The sequence below is a fragment of the Anolis sagrei genome, chromosome 3 (assembly GCF_037176765.1).
Source record: "Anolis sagrei isolate rAnoSag1 chromosome 3, rAnoSag1.mat, whole genome shotgun sequence".
Taxonomy (NCBI): Eukaryota; Metazoa; Chordata; class Lepidosauria; order Squamata; family Dactyloidae; genus Anolis; species Anolis sagrei.
In genome coordinates, this window is record NC_090023.1 from 94,217,307 (window position 1) to 94,241,826 (window position 24,520).

The 24,520-nt window shown below is 40.0% G+C and overlaps 1 protein-coding gene across 2 annotated transcripts in view; it reads left to right on the top strand.

Moving 5' to 3' along the window:
- Positions 1–24,520, top strand: part of ANOS1 (anosmin 1) — a 124,462-nt gene that overhangs the window by 67,685 nt on the left and 32,257 nt on the right. For both annotated transcript variants that reach the window (XM_067466809.1, XM_060769921.2), the window contains exons 5-6: positions 8,051–8,235; positions 10,088–10,217. In XM_067466809.1, the coding sequence (XP_067322910.1) occupies positions 8,051–8,235; positions 10,088–10,217 (315 nt within the window). The remainder of the gene's footprint in view (positions 1–8,050; positions 8,236–10,087; positions 10,218–24,520) is intronic.

The window sequence follows — 24,520 nt, forward strand, 5'->3', positions numbered from 1 at the left end:
CTAACTGCGTCATCGCGCATCTAAAATGGCGGCCGTTGCCGCCAAATGACGCCAAAATGGCGACCATCGCGGCTGCGCCCAAAATGGCGGCGATCGGCGAAAAATGCAGGCCAAAATGGCGCCAGCCGCGGGCGCGCAATGAGCGACCCAGGAAAACGAAAAATATCGCGCCATTCCCCCGATTGCGCCGCACGCCGTCCATTTCGCGGCTAAGGCCTGCGCGACTAGGCCGCGCCGCACCCCTTCGCGGCCAGGCCCTGGCGACTAAGGCGCGCCGCTCGAAAACGCGCCGTGCGCCACTCGATTCACGGCCGAACCCGGACCGGCCCAAGTGCAGGCCTCCAGCCGCCGCTCCTTCGCCGAATCGCAGGGGAAGGAGAGACAGCACCCTCCTTCCCGATGTGCTCCCAAACCGACCTGGAGCACAGCAGAAACGCGTCTTGCCCTCTGGAAAGTCTGACAAGACTGAGGTAAGGAGGCTGGCTCACGTGGTTAGCCAGCCCCCGCCCCTCTTCCAGGAGGTTCTAATGGAACCTCCTATTCTCTGCATTCAGGGGGAGGGGCAAATTGCTCTCCCCACCAACTGCGTTGGTGTGGAGAGTCCCTTACGCTGCCTGCTTCCGCTAAAAAGCATCCAGTTACAAATAGAAGAAGAAGATAAACGAAAAAAAAAGGGAGAAAATAGAAAGGCGGATATCCAGTTCCACTACATATCGGCAAAGGGTCTGAGGACTGAGGAATACCCCGAAAAGCAAGCAAGCAATGAATGAACCGGTTTGACCTAACAACAGTCCCACAGAATTACGCGGGGGAACGGAGGGCATGGAAAATAGGAAACGTGAGTAACTATCAGTAATCACCGGCACTGAATTCACTACAATATCTGTGATTGTCCCTTGTGATTGTCCCTTGTGCGCTACGGGCTCCAGAAGACTGGAGGACTGTGGACGGAGTACTGAACTTGATTTTTAATCCCCTAAAGTCTATAGTCTATAAGATCCACCCTTGGCTCTCCCTCCCCGCCCCAACATTACCCACCCCGTTTGCTTCCCCGCCCTGCGTCTCCAACTACAGTAATTTAGAGTAATCTCATTTACCTTGCTGCCTCCTCTCCCCTACTCATGAGAAGGACTGCCTCATACAAGCGGGAACACCCGCACGCGGACGTATCGACGTACCGACGCTCAATCACGTACAGCACGCACAGAGAGGAAGTTCAGGCGCAAAACCCGCCGCATCTCCCTCCTGCCCACAAATCGCGCGATACTACGGAAATCGCGGGAAATACCGCGAGAAGAGGAAGAAGAGTGGCGAGAAAGGGCGAACAGGAAGAGAGAGAGAGTGAGAAGAGTGGCGAGGAAAGCGAACAGAAGAGAGGAGGAGGCAGCGAAGGAGGGGAGGAGACCCAAACGGCAGGAACAGAAAGGGCTTGCACTGAAGAGGAAACTGCAAGGAGAAAAGAGAGGTAGGAAGTTTATCCTCCCAGAGCTTTTTACGGCGCGGGGCTGACGGAGGGGAATTAGGGGAGTAGGAAGACTGGAAGAGGGGAATACCCTTAAGGCAGGAACGCAAGTGGGAGAGGCCTCAAGCCTCTTGGAAGAAAGGGGAAGAAGAGTGGCAAAAGTGGACAGGGGCAGGCCGCAAAGCTCCAAGGACAAAGAAGAGACAAAGAACAGAGGAAGGAACAGACTAAGGGAGCACAGACCAGGCAACCCCATTAATAGGGTCGCACGGTAACGTGAGCCTCCCACAACCCAAGAATTACCATTCTAATAGCTGGAAAATAGCTGGGAAAGAGGGAGAATGACGGAGAAAATATCATCTGTGTCGAAACAAAACAAAATAACTGGCTCTACACTAAGCTCCTCGATGAATCCCATAACGGCAACTGCAACCACATCAACAATGCAAGCTCCAATACTGACTCCGACGCCGGCTCGAAGGCTATCCACACAAACGGAAGCGATTCCAAAAGAAACAACCATCAAAGACCTGCTGCAGGAAATGCTGAAGATGCAAGAAAAGATTGAAAAAAAAATAGAGGAAAGCCAGGAAAAGACACAGCAGAATATGGAAAAGTTATTCCAAAAAGAAATGGGGAAACTAAGACAAGAGATGAAGGAAGACATGGCTCAGTTACGGACAGAGGTCTCCGGTATACAGGATGACATTAAAACACTAAAGAAAGAAAATCAAGGTTTAAAGAAAGGTCAAGACAAAACCGAAATCAAAATAAAGAAATTAGAGGAGGCAAAAGACAAACTTGAAAAACAACATGAATTATGGGCAAGTAAAGAGACGGACTTCCAACTAAGATTTAGAAACATTGAAGAGAAGGAAGGAGAAAACTTAAGAGAAATAATAACGGAAATCACTGCACACGCAACCAACATTACCCCAGAGGAAATAAATAAGGAGATTGATACGACACAGAGAATTAACTCTGGCTATGCCAAAAGAAATAAGGTCCCTAGGGATGTTGTGGTAAGCTTCAGCAGACGAAGTGTCCGTGATGAGATAATCAGGCGGAAAGCAAGAGAGGAAATCACATTCAATGGGAAAAAAGTCATAATACTCAAAGAGTTCTCGGCTACATCAATAAGTAAGAGGAAGAAATACTATTTTTTAACGGATGAACTCAAGAAACATAAGATCAAATTTAGGTGGGAGCGTCTAGAGGGTATACAAGTAACATATAAAGAAAGCAAATTTTGGCTTACATCGGAGGAGAAAGCAAAGGAATTTTATAGGAGACTTCAAAAAGACCTGGACCCTCTCCAAAACACCCCAGGAACAGCCGGATCGAACAAATTAAGTAATGCTCCAACAGGAAACCGGCATAAAGAAGAGGAATATAAGAAGAAAGACAAAAAGAGGCCAAGACCAGAATCCCTGGAGGAAGAGGAGGGAAAGAAGGACATGGGACCTTTAACCAATGAGAAGCAATATGTCAATGACGAGCAAGCTTAAAATATATTCCAATAACATCAACGGAATGAATAACCCGAATAAAAGAAGATTAATAGTAAACTCACTTAAAAAAGGTAATTTCGACCTGATAGCCCTTCAGGAAACACACATCGCGGTGAAACATAGCACATACCTAACACAACCTCAACTGGGAAAGGAATTTCACTCATCTGCACCACAAAAAAAAAAGAGGAGTAGTAATATACGCTAAAAGCCCATTAAACGCAACACTGGCATTTAAGGATGAAGACGGAAGGATGGTAGGGATAAAAATTAGAAATAACGACCAAGAACTTCTGGTCTGTAACATCTACGCCCCCACGGGCCCTAAAACAAATTTCGTTAAGGAACTCCGGAAAAAACTCTCTGAATACACACATCTGGACACCATGATAATAGGAGACTTTAACGGGGTCATAGATTGTAACAAGGACAGAACCAGAAAAAACAAGAAAGACACCAGCGGAGGGAAACTACCAACCAGCTTCCTAGACTTACGGAAAGACCTGTACCTGCAAGACGCTTGGAGAGCAAGAAACCCGGAGGGCAGGGACTACACCTTTTATTCGGACAGACACTCATCATGGTCCAGAATAGACGCCTGCTGGGCCTCAAACACCCTAATGACCAAGTTGAAGAAAATCCAAATTCTGCCCAGAACAATATCCGACCACTGTCCGATCCTAATTGAAATAGAAGGGCATAAACGTCAACGAAAGTGGAAGCTAAATGAATACCTATTTTGTAAAGAGGAAGACATAGCGGCATTTAGGGAAAGTATTCAGGAATTCTTCGAACTTAATAAAAGCGACGAGATACATCCAGAGGTGATTTGGGACGCCAGCAAGGCGGTGCTCAGGGGGTACTTCATTCAGAAAGGTGCAAACAGGAACAGGGAGAGACAAGAAGAGTTACTTACACTAACGGAAAACATAAAGGTTAAAGAAGAGGAATTCAAAAAAAAAAACCAAGAAACAAACGAATTAAGTTAGAGCTAAACCTTCTGAAGAAACAACTAAATTCATACCAACTCGAAAAGCTCGCAAAGAATCTGAAATACATGAAAGTCAATTATTATGCTAATGCAAATAAGCCGGGCAAATGGCTTGCCAGGAAACTAATGAAGAAAAAACAGCAACAGCATGTTACAAAAATAGTAAGGAACGGGGAAACTTATCATACGGAGGAAGAGATACTAAACCAATTCAAAGAATTCTATGAGGAATTATACCGGAGAGACAACATCAGACCGGAAGATATAGCAGAATATCTGGCTAAGCACAACCCGGGAAAAATCAATGATGAACAAAGAGAACTCCTCAACAACCCAATAGCAGAATCCGAAATCAGGAAAGCAATAAGTGATCTACCTAACAATAAAGCACCGGGTCCTGACGGATTCACTGCAAAATATTATAAAACATTTCTGGACGACCTGATCCCGCACTTAAAAGTAATATTCAACAATATTCTACACGAGGCCAGAATGCCTGATTCTTGGCAGGAAGCCACCATCACACTCATCCAAAAAGAACCAACAGAGACAGAAAACATGAAGAACTACAGACCTATATCGCTGTTAAACACAGACTATAAGATCTTTACTAGTATTATGGCGAATAGAGTGAAAAAGCTCCTCAGCAACATCATCAATGCAGACCAGACGGGATTTCTTCCGTCAAGATACATGCATGAAAATTTAAGAACTATTGTGGATATCATAGAATATTACGCCAACAACCCACAGAAAGAGTTAGGCTTGCTGTTTCTTGACGCCGAGAAAGCCTTCGACCGGGTCAGTTGGGACTTTATGCTACAACTAATTGGAGAAAAAGACATGGGCTACCAATTCACAAACGTGATAAAAACGATATATTCAAAACAAAGGGCAAAAGTCAGAGTCAATGGACATGAAACAGAAAATATTACAGTGGAAAGGGGAACGAGGCAGGGGTGTCCGCTCTCACCCCTGCTATTCGTTCTGACCTTGGAAAGCTTGCTGGAAGATATAAGAACAGACAATGACCTGAAAGGAACTAGAATTAGGAAGGACGAGTTTAAAGTCAAAGCCTATGCGGATGACATTGTCTGTATCTTGAAGAACCCTCTGGAGACGATCGCAAAATGGCTTGATAAAATAGACAATTATGGGAAGGTCTCAGGACTAAAGATAAACAAAGTTAAAACCAAAATCCTGACCAAAAACATGTCCCCAACCAAAAAGGAAAAACTACAAAATACATCACAACTCGAAATTGTCAGCAAGATAAAATATCTAGGAATCTACGTGACATCAAATAATACACAGCTAGTGAAGAACAACTACGAGGCTACATGGAAAGATCTTACAAAAAAAATAGAGAGTTGGAAGCAACTCAATCTTAGCCTACTGGGAAGAATAGCCATCATCAAGATGAGCCTACTCCCCAAAATGACCTTTTTATTTAGAATGATTCCGGTTTTAAGAACCAACTATTGCTTTACACAATGGAGGAAAGACATACTTAGATTTGTCTGGAATGGTAAAAAAGCCAGGATTAAATATAAATCACTGTCTGACGCTAAAGAAAGAGGAGGGCTTAACCTTCCGAACTTACAACTGTACTACCAGGCTAGCGCCCTAACCTGGGTGAAGGATTGGGCCACCATCTCCAAAACAAAGATGCTTAATCTAGAAGGCTTTGACTTGAGGCGTGGCTGGCACGCCTACTTATGGCATGATAAAGCCAAAATTGAAAAAAGCTTCTCAAATCACTTCGTACGGGCTGCGCTCCTCAAAGTCTGGAACAAATATAAGAGTAATTTTTACAGTAAAACACCTTTATGGCTATCTCCCATCGAAGCCAATCATAAAAGAGAATTCCCAAGTAGTCAATGGCACACCTACAAAACACTGATTGAAAAGAAGGATAACCAGTGGAGACTAAAACCCATCGAATCACTCAGAAGGATAGACGAAAATCTGTCGTGGTTTCATTACCACCAAGTGGCTAACGCATTCAAAGAAGATAAAAAGGCAGATTTCGCGTCAACAGACAATTTTTGGGATTCAGTCATGGTGAAAGAAAAAAAACTGATAAAAATGATCTATAACAAGCTACTAGAATGGGACACGGAAAAGGACTTAGTCAAAAACAGCATGATTGCATGGGCAAAAGACTTTGAGCATTCCATCCTCCTTCAAGAGTGGGAAGACATTTGGAGAAAAAAGATCAGATATGCTAGTTCAGCAGCCATCACAGAAAATTGGTATAAGATGGCTTACAGATGGCATCTCACGCCACAAAAAATATCGAGATTCCACAAAGGAATCAACAGTAATTGCTGGAAATGCGGCTCTCAACCAGGTACATATCTACACACCTGGTGGCAGTGCAGAAAAGTGAAAAGATTTTGGGCGGAAATTCATAAACAGACCCAATTAATTATTCAAACTAAATTTGCCTTTAAGCCCGAATACTACTTGCTACATTTACTGGACTTTGATCTTGAAACGAATAAAGATAGAATTTTTTACCACTTAACAGCAGCAGCAAGAACGGTACTGGCGAGAAAGTGGAAACAAAAAGAACTGCCCACGATAGAGGATTGGCTTTTGAAAGTCAGAGACTTAATGGAAATGGACTCCCTTGCTAATTTACTACATGACCAAAACAAGAAAAAAAGGACGGACTGGGAACCGATGAGGTCATACCTAAAAGAAAAGAAAAAAATTGTACAAGATTGCGGACTGTAAGGTAGTGGAAGCAGAACAAAAAAAAAAAGAGGAGGAGTAACTACAAAGGAGGATCACTTTCCGCCAACTATTTTGGAAGTCAAGCTTTTTTTTAAGTAGTCACACCCCCCCCCCTCCCTTAACCCGCCGGGACCCCCTAGTTCCCAACCCCCTGGGGACCCAACACCCCCACCCCTCCCCCCTCCAGCATGCCCCCCCCCTACCCAAGCCCTATCCATACCCAATACCCAATTGTATGTTTGTATTTACTGGAAAACGCTAATAAAAATATATTTAAAAAAAAAAGAGAGTCCCTTATGTGGATTACACCAATGTCCAGTTACACAAAGGAATATGAGATTACTCCTATCTATCTATCTATCTATCTATCTATCTATCTATCCATCCATCCATCCATCCATCCATCTATCTATCTATCTACCAGGATAGACAATTTAACTACACATTATGCATAGTCAAATGACACACCTGTCAAATCTTGTTTTCCTCCTTATTTTTTGCAATATATAGTAAGCATAACTGTGAAGCAACATTAGAATATTGCATGCTTCCACACCAGTTGCAGCTAATCATGTAGGAAAGAGGCAGGGAGTTTTAATGTGTTATTTATGTCTGTATCTTTGCCAAGCTGTTTCAGGAAATGTGATTAAATATTTCAGAGGAGATGCTGTATAAGAAGTAGAAATTACTATTAATAAATACTTGGACATCCATGCTATAGTGTGTAATTCAAATAAGAACTTTGAAATTAAGATAAAACCTTTAATCCTATGACTACAACAATGTGATAAACAGTAGCTGATATGAATTTATTACAGCTGTTTCACTCTTAATTTATGAGCTGTCATTTTCTTTACCTAGTTTCCTAACTTGCACCCAAGTTGGATGAGTACTGAATCATGGATAGAAATAGCAGCATGAGACCTAACTCTACACAGATGCAGGATGTAATAACCAAGTGCATTTCCATGATATGGTTTTTGCAACTATCATGGGCACAGAAATGGCTGCTTGGATTAGCCCATTTTGCATTTAATTGTCTTTATAGACAAGACCAACAGGTGGAACTAAACAGCTCTGTTCATTGTGTGATCTACTGAGTAATTCTGTTTAGTCAAAGGAGATTAGATTACCTGTGGATAAATGGATTTGGTTCCACACGAGTGATCTTCCATTCTAACAAAGTCATTTGATTAAATTGCATGCTTTGCTTTGACTTTATTTTCAAGCCACCTGAAAAGCAAAGCAAAGCATGCAATATGAAGATAGATTAGTTCGAAATTATTCTCAGTTTAAAGCAAACCTACCAACACACAATTTTGTAACTGATTTCTTATATTTCAGGTGTCCCTCTAAAACCCAGAAAAGAATTAAAATTTAATGAACTTCAGTCTGGACAACTGGAGATTAAGTGGTCTTCAAAATTCAATATATCTATTGAGCCTGTGCTCTATATAGTACAAAGGAGATGGAATTATGGAATTCACCCCAGTGAGGATGATGCTACCAGTTGGCAAACAGTGGCACAGGTCTGTCCTGTCTGTACAAATCTGTATTTTCTAGGCCCTTAATATTATTATCATTGAACAGAAGTCAAAGAATGGTTTTTGCGACCACCCCCAAAAATTTCATGCCAAAGACATCTTACCTTCTTTAAGGATCAAGTGTTGTCTTTGTAGTTCAGTAGAATTGCTAAAATATGCAAGGAAAAGCTGTTCTTCTTTCAATATCTGAACTTGAAAAATGTGAAAAAAATCAAGTGTTGTCCTTGCAGTTGGATTTTTCCTTATCTTTAAAACAAGCACTTCTACTAGAGCAGAGCAAAAATGTTTTGGGGGTGGTATTGTTTGTGCCCTGCATGACAGACATCCAAAAGGTCCAAAGTTAAGCAACTTAGTTTTTATCTACAGTTCTGAGAGACCAACACAGTAAATTGCTCTGTTCTTCTACTTTTTGTCTTCAGCTGATGACAGAACATTATGTTTTGCTGTGATTCTGTGCTTCTATCCAATAAGTATGGGACCCATAAAAACCCTGAGCTTCTGCTAAACATTTGGATTCAAAAATTTCAGGTTGTTTCAATTTATGGAGCTTAACTAACTTCCTAGTAGATTGAAAGAAGTGAATATCTCTTGGAACTTATTAATAAATAGCTTTTTTCTTGGGTACGAGATTCCCCTGATAATTAAATAACCCCACAAGACAGATTCCACAGGCATATCTACAGTGTAAAAATGTACTGTGGCTACTGTCTTCCTTTAAATAATTTCTGACTTGTGGAGACACTATTATGGGATTTTCTTGGCATAACCTGTCTAGGGAGAATTTGCTATTGCGTTCTTCTGATGCTGGGAAGGTGTGAGTTGCCCAAGGTCACTCAGTGGATTTTCAGGATTGAATCCTGGTCTTTCAGAGTCCCTAGTCCAACACTCCCAAACTACTGCATTATCCTAGTTCAAAGATAACTGGATTTTTTTTTAAAAAAAACCAAAACGTTCACTATCTAGACGGGGTGCATCTGAAGCAACAAATGTCATGTTTAGGGATTTTCCTGAGTAGCTGTATTGTTAAATATAGGACAATGGTTCTCAACCTGGGGGTCCCCAGATATTTTGTCCTTCAAATCCCAGAAATCCTAACAGCTGGCAAACTGTCTGGCATTTCAGGGAGTTGTAGGCCAAAACACCCTGGGACCCACTGGTTGAGAACCACTGATCAAGGGGCATGGAAATAAATGTTTATCCCTCTTGTCCTGCCATGAACTGTCAGATGTAAGTTAGAAGTGCAGACAGTGAACACAGAGGTTTGGAAATCATGTAACAGCCAAATATGGCTACAGAGCTTTCTTCTGACTTTTGTGTTCAATAATATAAGTTGAACTTATATTATTGAACAGGTGCTTCAGATATTGTGAAGGATGACAGCTTGTAGCCATTGCCATTTGAAGACAATTGCTTATTACTCTTTAAAGCAGTAAAATATACTAGATTGTTTTTGGTAGAAAACTAATGGTGTGACAGGAGGTATCTCAAAAGAATTCAATTTATAATTATAGCTGACAAGTTTGTACATATGAGACAGCTCAGTTGTTGTTTATTTGAATTGCATGCAGAAGATCCCAGAGACTCCCGCTTTAAAGAAGGATTAGATTAGAAAAGATCTATATGCCTGAGACCTTGGAGATATGTTGACAGCCACAGTAGTCAGTACTGGGCTTGATGGACAGATCCTTTGGTGGAATTGAAGACAGATTCCAAATTTCTGAAAAGAGGGAAAAGGAACTGTCCTTTCTGCATGAGCAAAACATAAAAACAGCAGCACTATAAACTTAATAATAAGCATTAAAGAAAGTTTGTATATTAACCAAGCTTTGTTCTGCAGACCACAGATGAGAGACTCCAATTGTCTGATATCAGGCCAAGCAGGTGGTACCAATTTCGAGTGGCTGCCATTAATGTGCATGGAACACGAGGTTTCACAGCTCCCAGCAAGCATTTTCGTTCTTCAAAAGGTTGGTGTTAATTTCCTACATTTCATAGTCTTGTTTATTTGATTTGCACATGCAATGCAATTCAATTCTTTTAATATTTCTTTTATCTGTGTATTTGCAATAGATGATTATTCAATAGTGAGTCATTGCTCTAAAGTATGGGTGGGCTCAGGGTTTACTTTATTGCATTACATTGCATTTCATTGCATTATTACATATATTAAACACACCATTGATGTTTTGTTCCGAAAGTAGACTCATAGTGGCTAAACCTTCCTTTCAGCTTTTTTCAATGTTAGATGTAACAGTTGAGGTAATTTTATGGATTGACACTGACATTTAAACATGAGAAGATCTGAGACTTTTGTTCTGGCTGATACATAATACTGATTGACTTATGTGTGGTATATAATTTTGATTTCTCAGTTAAAAAAAAAACCAGGAAACCACCAGAAAATTTTCTTATATCCCTCTTGTATCTTTCTAAAACCATGTTGCCTGTGATGCTCATTAAAATTAAGCATTTCTATCTGATTGTGTCATTTCATGTATTTTCCAGCTGTATTTTATGATACAATAAAAACCTGAGAAAAGGCTATTATTCAATAAAAGCCCCAAAAAAGTTTAAGTCACACTATTTCTTTAGTTTGTGAAATTTCTGAGTTTTAAAATTATGATTTAAGGAACAATTGTGGTTTAATTACAGCTGAATTGCTAATATGGAAAGTAGTAAAAAAGCAAACAAATAAAAGATGCCTCATAAACCCAATGCTAATGTTTTACTTATTGAATAAATAAGTAAAACAGTAGCATTTGGGGGACAAAGAGTAGGATAAAAATCCCAACAGTAACAGCCATCATAGCAGGACATCTAAACCAACTAGTAAGTGCGTTGTTGTATGTATTATGAAATATATATATATATGTGTGTGTGTGTGTGTGTATTAGGGCTGTGCGGTTTCGTTCGTTAATTTCGTAATTCGTTAATAATTTGTATTTAAAGTGGCCTATGATCCGATATTGAACCATTCAGAAGCAACTAAAAATTGAAACGAATTTTTAAAATTTATTTCGTAATTGTTTCGTAATTGTTTTGAAATTGTTTCGTTATTATTTCGTTATTATTTCCATATGTCTGGTGCAAGTTTTATAGTTGTTGTTTGTTTTATCAGTGATAAAAAATAAATTATCACACCAACAGTCAACAACAGAGGGAGAGGGAAGCTTCAGAAGTTCCCCCTGTCCCATTTGGAGGGTTTTTTAGAGTATTGCGCAATCGCGTCCGCCATTAACGAATCGATTCGTAATTGTTTCGTAATTGTTTCGTAATTTCCGAAATTTCGTAAATATCGAACTTTTTAAAAGAAAAATTTCGGAATTCTTTTAAAAAACAAAACGCAAAAACCCCCTAAAAACGAATCGAGTTTAGAAACAAATTTTTCCGTGATTGCACAGCCCTACTATATATATATATATATATATATATATATATATATATATATTGCACACTGAACTTTTCTGCACATGTAGTTCTTTGATTCTCACCAGATAGAATAGGATGTATCTTGCTGCTTACAATAGTTGTTCTCTGTGTGTTCAACCATATTAATGAATCCCAGGCAGTGGGACACTGGAAGCAGTAAGTTCACTAAGAAGATATATTTCTCCATTTTCTGTGTTCATAAGTTCAACAAGTATAACTTTGTAATGTGTTACTGAAGTATTTGGGTTTTTACTTAGTGTGCGAAACTGATATTTATAAATATAATTTAAAAAATGGTTGGTTACCTTGTAGATTTCAATAGATCAATGGAAGCAGTACTTAACCATCAAAGATGGGATGGAGAATTTGTTGACCATCTCTACTGCCCCTCCTTCAAAATCTATAGTAGTTTATGAGGGGAAAAATGTAGAGGGAAGGAATTTGTGAAGCTCCCTACAATTTAATTTTATTCAGGGCTTATTCCCACCAGCGTAAAAACAAAACTCAGGATCCTGGCCAAAACGAGTTAAGTGGTTGAGAAAATCCAGGCAAGAAATTTTATGAAATAACTGGTGTGCAATATACCTTTGGCTCAACTTGTATTTATGACTTTGGATGACATCCAAACAAAGTTCAACTTTGTTTAAGTTCCACTGTAGTCACTGGGTCTTAGGCTCTTAGTGGTGACCTTAGCTCCACAGATTGAAACTCAGTGGTCTACTTAAATTAATAGTTAACACCCAGTTGCTTTATCCAAAGAGCCCTATTAACGGCAAATACATTTAGCTGTGTTTGCATGCAATGGAATCTAGAATGCAAGTGTATTCAGATTATTGTATCGAGGGGTCCATCAATTAATGCATTTGGGTAGGCAAGTATGTTTATTCTATATGTGCCGCATACGAATAGCTTTTGAGCCTGTTTGTAAATGTGGTCTTTGTGTCGTTCTATCAGATATTTCTCAATCTGTGCATAAGTTTCACAGGAATTTTTCAAGATGGCAATGACAACTTTAGATCATTGTACTATCTTACTAACCTAAGGACTGTTTTGTTATCCCAGGCAGTTTTGTTATTCCACACAGCTGTATAAAATCCACATTGAACTGGAATATATGGTGGTGTGGACTTAGATAAGCCAGTTCAAAGCAGATATTGTAGGTTATCTGCCTTGATATTCTGAGTTATATAACTGTATGGAAGGGCCTCCAGATATAGTATGTCTCTGGTGAGGTTTTCTCATTAGATAGCTATCTAGCTAGAAAGATTATATGTTTATGTATCAGACTAAGATACTATAGCATTACATCATTCTCAGTGTCACATCATCACATCTAGTTTCAGCTTTTCACAGAGATGCTTGCCTGTCTAGAATTAAATACATAAGTGGAACACTCATAAAGGAATTGTGTGGAAAGTAATAATTAAAGGAAATGGAAAATCTGCTTGGATGATAGCTAATGTGATATAAGACTTTTGTATATATGTTGCAAACTGAAATAAACTGAAATAAAAAGTTGGAAGAGTTTTCTTAGCCCCGCAGCAGAGATGTTGCAATGTATAGTGCCTCTATGCAGGATTCTAGCTTCTCCATTTTACCTCTTTATCCTGTTTGATTTTTCTCTTCACCACCTGCCGTTCACAATTCACTAGGCATTATCAATTCTTAATGGTTGCTGCATTCCAGCTATTTTAAAAAACTTGGATTTTTCCATTGTTTATGATGTATAGCTTTTACTACCATCCAGCAACAGTTGACCAAACAGGCGCAGAGAAGAGATGTAGTAGTCATGGGCGATTTCAACTATCCCGATATTTGCTGGAAAACAAACTCAGCCAAGAGTACAAAGTCCAACAAATTCCTCACTTGCCTTGCAGACAATTTCATGGTCCAGAAGGTAGAAGAGGCAACAAGGGGATTGGCTACTCTTGATCTCATCCTAACAAATGCGGAGGACCTGATCAATGCGGTTGAAGTGGTAGGATCCTTAGGGGCAAGTGACCATGTGCTCCTGCAATTTGAGGTACAAAGGAAGGCCGAAACTAAGACAAGTCAAACCCGCATTTTAGACTTTAGGAGAGCTGATTTCCAAAAAATGAAGGAAACACTGAGCAGCATTCTGTGGACACAGATACTAAAAGACAAGGGAGTTATGGATGGATGGGAGTTTCTCAAGAGTGAAATACTCAAGGCGCAATTGCAAACCGTGCCAACAAAGAGAAAAAATAGGACAAGTGCAAAGAAGCCAGAATGGATGTCCAAAGAACTTCTAACTGTGCTAAGACACAAAAGAGACAGGCACAAGAAGTGGAAAAAGGGAGAAATCACCAAAGAAGAATTCAAACAAATAGCCAACACCTGTAGGGAAAAGGTCCGCAAGGCTAAACGAGAAACGAGACCATAAGATTAAATCCACCACACTGGACTGTAGGAAAAGCAATCCTTGTTTATTGATGAAAAATTGGTTACAAAAGAAAGGTAAGTGCAAAGTCAAAAAGCCACAGAAAAAACACAGCAGTCAGTAGAATCTCTGAACTTGAGCCAAATTTCAAAAGCCACAATACAAGAACCAGGAACCCGTTAGCCTTTTACTAACCATGAACTTGAAAACTAGAAGCCTGTGGGATTACTGGCCATGGAACACAGGAATTCTGCCAAGGCACAGCCACAGTCCCAAACGTTGCTTGATCTAAAGAGGCACCCGGCAGGAGGCCTCTTAAACCAAAGAAACTATTCTTTGAAACGCCCCTTGACTTTGAAGCCTGGACCTGTCTCTCCTGTAAACGATGTGACCTTCGTAGAAACTGTGAAACATTTCTGTCTCTAACTATCTGTTCTCTTTGGTCCTCATTAAAAAACCCAGGTGGAGAGATATCACGGCTAGCGATATCACGGCTAGCTTCCAAAACATTTTCCTCCAGCTGTTGAGTTTCATTTTCATCGCCGCTGACCTCAGCATCAACAACAGATTCCACACTGTCAGGGTCAGGGAGAGCTTCCTCAGTTGGAAAAACTATCAGAGAATCCGGTTCACACAGATCAGTGACAAATGCAAGATACTCCATTTTGCTAGGAAAAACGAAATGCAAAGTATAGAATGGGGGATGCCTGGCTCGAGAGCAGTACGTGTGAAAACGATCTTATTTATTTATTTATTTATTTATTTCGAGGTTTTATATACCGACCCTCTCACCTTCAAAGAGGGATTCGGACCGGTTCACAACATGTGTTAACATACAAAAAATATACAATAACAACACAATGCCACTTCATTACACGATTAAAATATCAGCACCATACACATTAAAATATTAACATCCTAGTTAAAAGAGCCAAATTGTCCAACACCATCACAATCACATTCATCATCCTCCTTTCATGTGGGCAAAGAATTAAATCAGTTGTCAAATGCCGCGTTCCACAACCAGGTCTTTGTTAGTTTCCTGAACGTCATGAGGGAGGGGGCAGTTCTAATCTCTAATGGCAGGGAGTTCCAAAGTCGAGGGGCCACCATCGAGAAGGCCCTGTCCCTCGTCCCCACCAGCCGTGCTTGTGCAGGCGGAGGGACCGAGAGCAGGGCCCCTCCAGACGATCTTAGTGGTCTTGATGGTTCGTAGGGGAGAATACGTTCGGAGAGGTAAACAGGGCCGGAGTCGTTTAGGGCTTTATAGGTTAACACCAGCACTTTGAATTGTGCTCGGAAGCTAATCGGCAGCCAGTGGAGTTCGAGTAACAGCGGAGTGGTGTGCTCCCTGTATCCCGCACCTGTTAGTAATCTGGCTGCCGCGCGTTGTACTTGCTGCAGCTTCCGGGCAGTCTTCAGAGGCAACCCCACGTAGAGAGCATTGCAGTAATCTAAGCGGGATGTAACCAAAGCGTGTACTACCGTGGCCAAGTCAGCCCTCCCAAGGTACGGACGCAGCTGGCGCACAAGTTTTAATTGTGCGAATGCTCCCCTGACCACCGCTGAAACCTGGGGTTCCAGGCTCAGCGATGAATCCAGGAGAACTCCCAGACTGCGTACCTGTGCTTTTAGGGGGAGTGTGACCCCGTCCAACACAGGCTGTAACCCCGTACCCTGTTCGGTCTTACGACTGACCAGGAGTACCTCTGTCTTGTCTGGATTTAGTTTCAATCTGTTGTCCCTCATCCAGTCCGTGACAGCGGCCAAGCACCGGTTCATGACCTGAACAGCCTCCTTAGTGGCAGGTGGAAATGAGTGATAGAGTTGGACATCATCTGCGTACAGATGACATCGCACCCCAAAACTCCGGATGATCTCTCCCAACGGCTTCATGTATATGTTAAACAACATAGGGGACAGTATTGAGCCCTGCGGGACTCCACAGTACAATGGCCGAGGAGTCGAGCAGGAGTCCCCTAGTGACACCTTCTGGGAGCGACCCTCGAGAAAGGACCGGAGCCACTGCAAGGCAGTACCCCCGAGACCCATTCCCGCGAGGCGTCCCAGAAGGATACCGTGGTCGACGGTATCGAAGGCCGAAGAGAGGTCCAGCAGAACTAACAGGGACACACTCCCCCTGTCCAGTTCCCGGCGCAGATCATCAACTAAGGCGACCAAGGCTGTCTCAGTACCATGTCCCGGCCTAAAGCCAGACTGTGACGGATCTAGATAGTCCGTGTCCACCAGGAATTCCTGGAGTTGCGAGGCCACCACACGTGGAGTCCTCATGGACAAAAAGTTAAACATGAGCCAACAATGTGATATGGCGGCAAAAAAAGCCAATGGGATTTTGGCCTGCATTAATAGGAGCATAGTGTCTAGATCTAGGGAAGTAATGCTACCCCTCTATTCTGCTCTGGTTAGACCACACCTGGAATATTGTGTCCAATTCTGGGCACCACAATTCAAGAGAGATATTGACAAGCTGGAATGTATCCAGAGGAGGGCGACTAAAATGATCAAGGGTCTGGAGAACAAGCCCTATGAGGAGCGGCTTAAGGAGCTGGGCATGTTTAGCCTGAAGAAAAGAAGGCTGAGAGGAGATATGATAGCCATGTATAAATATGTGAGAGGAAGCCACAGGGAGGAGGGAGCAAGCTTGTTTCTTGTTTTCTGCTTCCTTGGAGACTAGGATGCGGAACAATGGCTTCAAACTACAAGAGAGGAAATTCCATCTGACGATGAGGAATAACTTCCTGACTGTGAGAGCCATTCAGCAGTGGAACTCTCTGCCCCGGAGTGTGGTGGAGGCTCCTTCTTTGGAAGCTTTTAAACAGGGGCTGGATGGCCATCTGTCAGGGGTGATTTGAATGCAATATTCCTGCTTCTTGGCAGGGGATTGGACTGGATGGCCCATGAGGTCTCTTCCAACTCTTTGATTCTATGATTCTATGATTCTAATGCTCCACCTCAGTTTGAACTCAGAAACCTCCTTTCCCCCTCTCAGTCTTTCAACATATACCCCATTGAGCTACGTTGTATCCCAATGTTAGGTTTTCCAATTCTTTTTCATTTCTGAAAAAATTGGGGTTAACTTACATGCATGTATGTATGTATTTCTTTCATTTACTTTATTATTTTATTTATTATATTTTCCTTACTTTGTTTTATATACACACTGCCTCTCTCCCTATGGGGACTAAAGGTGGCTAACAATTCCACACTTTGACCACAGTTTAAAACAAAATAAATGGAATTTTAAAAAAAAATACTTAAATAATACAGAGTGGATTTAGGTTCAAATACAGATTAAAATATAATAAATACACTTAAAATAGCATTTTAAACTCTCTCACACACTCTTCTCCAGAATTCTAATTTCCCTGTTCATTGCTTTTTCAGTGGGTCTTGGAGTTTTGTCTCAAGTTATGTAGTCAAAAGAAAAATATATATTAATCAATTAGTATGTTAATGTGGCTAGTACGGTCAGTTCTCTGTGGATTTTGCATACATGGAGATTATCATAGAATTATCTCCCCTTTCTATTTAGTCCCCAAAACACAAAGTTTGATTTTGCTATTTTATATAAGGAAAACTATTATATCATACAACTGCAAATAATGGAACTTGAGCATCCACAGGTTTTTGTATATTTATTTATTTATTTGCTGCATTTGTTGACCGCCATTCTCAGCCCTAGGGCGACTCATGGCGGTGTACAACATATAAAAGACAATTTACAATAAGCAATAACAAAAAAAAAAAAAGTCAACATATCAGTAAACACAATCATATAGTTACACTAAATAATCCGCTCCGTCTCATCATAGAATCATAACCAAACTCGTAATCCATGTTCCGTTCCAGTTGTCATTACCAATTTATGTAGCGCTCAGTTAAATGCCTTCTCAAATAGCCATGTCTTTAGGCTCAGAGAGTGGGGGTTCTCGAACGCACCACCAGTGGATACCAAGGACCCACTATACAGTATTCCGAATATATTATTGTTCTAATTCATATTCTATAAAGTTTCTAAATCTTTTGTTACTTCATTCCCACATATAAAAACAAATAATGTCAAATGTTTCCTTCCTGGTGAGTGAGATAATTGGAACTTTTGCACAGTTTAGAGAATTTTTCAAAGTTTAGAACTTTTTGAAAAAAAAAAATCTTCTGAAGTGTATTGTATGCATCTACCTTGTTCTGCATGGATGGACAACTTGATTGTTGAGTGCCCCTCTGGATTTTGACAGCCTGAAAATCTCATCAGTTTGCACCACTGGCTATTCTGATTAGGATTGATAGAGGGCTACATAATTCCTAGCTTTTTTAGTAGAACCAAAAGCATGCTCTTTCAAGCAGCTTGTTCCAGCAAAAAACAAAACAAAAACAAAAACCAAGCAACTAAAAAATAAACACTTTTTAATACAAAATTACAAGATGATAGGATTACCCAAAACTCAATGGTAATTCTATCTGACAGCATTGTTTTCACAGAACATAAGTGGCCATGCTGAATGTGATTTTGTGCATATACATACAAACAGTGTTAGTAAAACAAGAACAGACACCCACTTGTAGCAATAAATTTTTCTGTGTTTTGCCATGGGACTAATGAATGTTATATTGTTGTACAGCTGGTTTGTGTATACCAATTCTAGTGGGCAAAGCCTGTCCCTTTGCATATGCCATGAGACTGTTTAATAGCTGGAAACTTATCTGTAGTTTAGGTTTAACAATCTTTAGAGTCGCATTTTTTAAATAAAAAAAAATCACTATGGGTGATCCCAATTCAATTAGAAGAGAAAAACACTCTTGTCTAATGTGTAAAAAATTTTTATATTATAGCTAAACCTGCTGTTGTGTACATAGCTGAAAATGAGTTTTCCATATTCTTATATTTTCCCACCAGTGGTACATTGTGAATTTATTTATTCGGTTTTTTCATCTCTGAAAGGAATGAAACATTAACATCCATCCAGATGTGAAACATTTTAGTTGCAGTTTTGTTTTTGGTCACATTCAGGTCAGCTTGGATCGGGATGCCGACGTGACTCTGCTTTACGTTCTTCACCTGGTTGTTAATCTATGTCATGACTTTACAGGTGGCTAACAACTTAGAATTTGAATGCTAAATTCACTTAATGTTTTGTAACACTCCCATCCTTCAAAGATTAAAACCTCTTGTCAAAACACTATTCAGCAACTGTGGAAGCCTTTTCTCAATAGTTCCCACATGTAATTTCCACTCAAATTTTCACTGACTTGATTAGATGGGATAGACTTGCCTCTGCTGTCTCTCAGCCTTTGGTGTTATTTATAAAGTGATGTCTTACTTGACTATGACTAAAGGTTACATTATGAATGAGAGACTTCTAAATATCCCTGTGCAGGTCTTGCAAACCTGATGTTATTGTTTCCTTTACTGAGTCTATCCTTCAGTAATACAGACTTCCTTTTCTCTGGCCTTCTACCTTGCCAAACACCATTGTCTTTTCTAATAGACCATGTCTTCTCATGATATGACCAAAATGAGGCAGCCTCAACTTATTCATCATGGCTTCTAGGGGGAGTTTAGGTTTTAATTGCTCTGGGCCCTATTGGTCTTTTTGCCAGTTCATTGTATACACAGAACTCTCTTTCAGAACCACATTTCAAATGAGATGTTCTCTTCGTATTATTTTTTTCTCCTTCAGCTTTCACAAATTTATTCAGAAATCAGAAATACAACGGCATGGGCAATCACTACCTCTGAGGATGCTTGCAATAGATGCAGGCGAAACGTCAGGAGAAATGCCTCTAGAACATGGCCCTATAGCCCGAAAAAACCCACGAGTGGCATTGAGAGGTTCCTGCTCATTCACATGACGATTAATTTTTGGAGTTTCGGAGGACACTGCCGTGTACCCTGTACTACTCAATGTGAAGTCATTGGATAAGATAATTAGAGATTTGTGAGTTAGTACTATGAGTATTCTGATGACATCAGAATACCTTGTCATCAGTGTCAGCTGGGGGTGGGCAGGGTCAAAACAAGTGCTTGGGTGAGATCCAGCAAACTGAAGCTGAAACTTGGTAAGACTGAAACTCTGTAAACTGGTGATTTCCACGTCTGGAATTTGGGTAGGCAATTTGCCCTGGATATGGTTGCACTCCCCCTGAAAGATCAGATGTGCAGTTTGTAAGTGATCCAAGAGCGATCTCTCTCAGGAGACCCTTGACTGATATTAATTGCCATGTTAGCTGCCTTGTGTCCCCATTGAGAGAAAGGCGGGATAAAAATAAAGTAAGTAAGTACATTAATTAAAATATTCCAGTGGTGGTGTTGTAGCTCAGCTAGATGAGGATGAAGATGAGGGATTTGGTGTAGTTCAGCCAGCTGAGGATGATGATGAGGGGTTTGGGGGTGCAGGGCCTGCAGGGCCTGATGCTTAAGGAGATGTTCAGACAGAGGGGATGTTAGAACAGGTTGGTGAGTCCCTGGTTGGGAGAATGAAAGGGGATTTGGGTGATTCTCTATGTGAAAATGAAGCTGTTTTACAAGCTGACAGACAGAGAAGGGTGGAAGGGTGGTTAGATAGAGAATCAAGACTGCTTCTGCAGGGGAAGAATTCCAGGTGCAAACCAGGCTATGGGAAAGTGAGACTGAGAGAGATTACTAAAGGCTGAAGGAATGCTTTCATGCATTGCTGTCCTTAATTAGGGAAAGAATAGCTTTCGGTTCTTAAATCGAGCAACGTAGCAGATAGAGCAAGAGCCGTCTGCCTTGTTCCTCACTTCAAGCCATGCCCTTGTCAAGTTTTGCTTTAAGTCTTGGGGATTTTACTATGGACTCAAGCTCATATATTGTTCTTTGATTCTTGGTTTATGTTTTATTCCTTGTCTTTTGGATTAATCAGGCTCATGATTATACCCTGCACCTTGGATTAATGTTCATGTTTTAACCTTTACATTGGAGATTTATCTCTGGCTTATGAGACTTCTTTTATCTTACCTATTTGGATTTTTTTTACTCTTTTGCTGTATGTGCTTTTTCAATAAACTGTTTATTCCTACGTTTGGCTTCCTGGTGAGTGCTCGAGCAAGGTGAACCCTTGCTGAGGTGCAACTGGTGGCCTTTCCTGGACAGAAATGTCCACAGTAGTTCATAGATTGATAATATTCTGATTATACTACTGGAGTGCACAGTGTATGACTTTGAAAATACTGTGGAAGATGCCATGGAAGCCTTGGCTAGTGCAAAATGAGGCAGCTAGACTGCTGAAAGGAACATCTTATAGAAAGCATACAGGTCTAATTTTAAAAGAATTGCATTGGCTACTAATACGTGTTTGTCTTGCTTTCAAAGTACTGGTAATGCCATTTCAAATCCAAAAAGGTTTGGACCTCAAGATTTGTAGAAACACTTCACCCAGTTTCACTTCTTGCAAATTGAGGTCTGCTAGAGGCGCTTCTCTGTTTTCTTTGAGTAGAAACAATATACTGTATGAAACCATGGGAGAGAGGCTTCTTTACTCTGATGTCTTGGTTTTGGAATTTCCCACCTTTGAATGGCTGATTGGTGCCAATAGTGGCTTCATTTCAGGGCCAAGTTAAAATATGGCCTTTTATCAAACCCTTTGAAGACTAATTAGTTACTCCTAATCTGTCCACTTGTGTGGTCCAAAACTATTTTTAACTTTTTACATTCTTAAATTAATATATTTTTAGAATGTTTATATTATTTTTACTGCCAGTGAGAGATCCAATAAAATTAGCAGGGAAGTACCCTGCCTATCATATACAATTTTTATGTGGTCCCATTAACCCTAATAATAACTAAATATTTTTTTAATATTTTCCTTCAGACAGAAGGTAATGATAGCTTTCTTTGTAAATTTTGTTAAGCTATTTGTATTGTAAGGCATGTAGAAATCTTATGGTACAAGTTAGGATATAAATGCAATAATAAAATAAACTCTTTAAAATTTAGATCAGAAAAAAGAGGAAATCTGATTTTAAACTGTAGACCTTTCTTTAAGTGCAGAAATTAGAAGTGTACACATATGATGTGTACACTTTGTTGGCTATGTATTTTGAAAAAATGATTGATATAGAGAGGTTTTCTATTTTGCAGGTGAGAGGAAATGAATCTGTCATATATTTAGGCCAAAGTTTGTTCATAGTAAGGGTATATCTCAAAACTAAATCAAAACCTCTGTGTTCATTGTTTGCTTTAGCTATAGGGCCAAGGCTAGACATGAAAATTCAGGGTGCATCTACACTGCAAAATTAATCCAGTTTGACACCACATTAATTGTCATGCTATGGAATCATGGGAAGGATGGTTTGTTGAGTTACCAGCATTATTTAATGAAGATGGCCCGAAGCCTTGTAAAACTACAATTCTAGGATTCTGTAGCATTATAAACTTTGGCAGTTAAAGTAGTGTCAGACTACATTAATTCCACAGGTAGATGTACCAGAAGATAGTCATTTGACTGTAACTGACTATAAACTGTCCTGAGTCGCCTCCGGGCTGAGAGGGACGGTATGTAAACATAATAAATAATATAAATAAATTTTTGAATAGGCAAAAAGGTTTATTTCTTCTTTTGCACTGGCTTGAATAGCTAGAAAACAAGATTATGATGCAAGAGCACTGCACAACAACAATTAAAATCATAGAGTTGGAAGGGACCCTTGGGCCATCCAGTCCAACCCTAGGAAAAGCCCAATCAAAGCCAATTTATGCACAGTGCAGCCTTCTTCCATGTGCCCATCCACTTAGGTATAGAATTGGTAGGTATGCATAAACTGAAAAAGACAAGTGAAGGTGGGGGAGGTGGGGTAAAGAAAACTGAAGAGAAAAACCGGATTACGTTAAGGAAAGCTGCACAAGTGTATAGTAGGTAGCAAATATCCCAAGCACATGGAAGAGTTAAATTTGGTGAATTAAGTATTAAGATCTGGGCAGGCTCATTTAAACATAGTTGTAGATCTCCTATGAGCAAGAGCCATGGTAAAGGTGTAATGTTCACTCACAGAAGCTCTATATATGGCTATTTCAAGTTCCACGAGCCTCTTTCAAACGTGTATGTTGTTCATTCGTTCAGTCATTTCCGACTCTTCGTGACCTCATGGACCAGCCCACGTCAGAGCTCCCTGTTGGCCGTCACTACCCCCAGCTCCTTCAAGGTCATGTGCAAATTTTTAATTTTTGAATGTTTGGGTATAATGTGGGCAGATACTGAAATCCTCATTTGGTATTCTGTTCATTGCTATGAAAACATTGAAGTGGACTGAACAGTAAATAATCAAATATCAATTTAATATAAATAACTTTAAAAAAAATAAACATATCTGGCTTTATTTTTGTCTTGAAATAAATGGGGTTTTTTTTACTGTCAATTTAAGAAAATAATTTTAGTTTAGTTTTTACTCAGTTCTGTTCTTTGGTAACATACCTCCATGATTTACAAAGCCTATATTGCAGAAAGTTTTTTAAATTTTGGTAGTAATTGATGCTTCCCTTGCTACCAGAAGGCTCCGTAAGTTGAAGGAACATGAGTTGCTTTAGCTAATTCTCTATTCCTCAGTAACCTCCTACACCTATATTTATTATTTCCAAAAAGTTGGATGATCGATTGCCAAAGTATGGAAGATGCTATGAGGGGGATTTGAAGAAGTCATATTCCATCTCCTTCTTTAATGGAAGCCTATGATTATTTATTTATTTACTTAAAACATTTGTACCCCATCCTTCTCAACCTCCGAAGAGTCGCTGATTTAGGCTGAAAAATGCGGTATAGAAATAAAGCAAATAAATAAAAAATAAATAAACTCAGGACGGCTTTCAACAGGCAACCATTCAGTGCTGACACAATATAAAACTATAAATAAAAAATAGGAGTGGATATTACAGTTTTGTATTTTTTAACATGAGTCTAGTTTTAGGAAATTAGAAGAAACCAACATATTTCTTTTTGGTTAAACAAGACTCAGAAGGGGAAAAGCATGGGAATATTGAAACATGGGACTATATGGTGAATGATAAATGACTATATGATGAAAGATGAATAACTGTATGATGAATGACAAATGAAACACATATAGTTAACAACAGTAATTTTGTATACATTTGGAGATCATCTGGACACCTCCCTTTTTATTGTGGTAATTCCTGCAATAAGGGGGCTGTCTAAATCTGCCCTTAGTAAATTTCCCAGTTTTTGTGCTGTGTGAAGACATTGTCATTTTGTTCATGCTTAGTCTTCTACAGTTCCATTTTCTTAGACGACCCTGGCTTATTCATACCTGTGCCCTGCTCACCCCACCAGCTCAATAGATAGCTTTCTCCATGTCATTCAACATGCATTTTTCATGTGTCTTTACTTTGAACTGTATTTCCTATTGTCCACTCATCCAGTTCAGAAGAATGCCTTTGGAGCTCCTCTC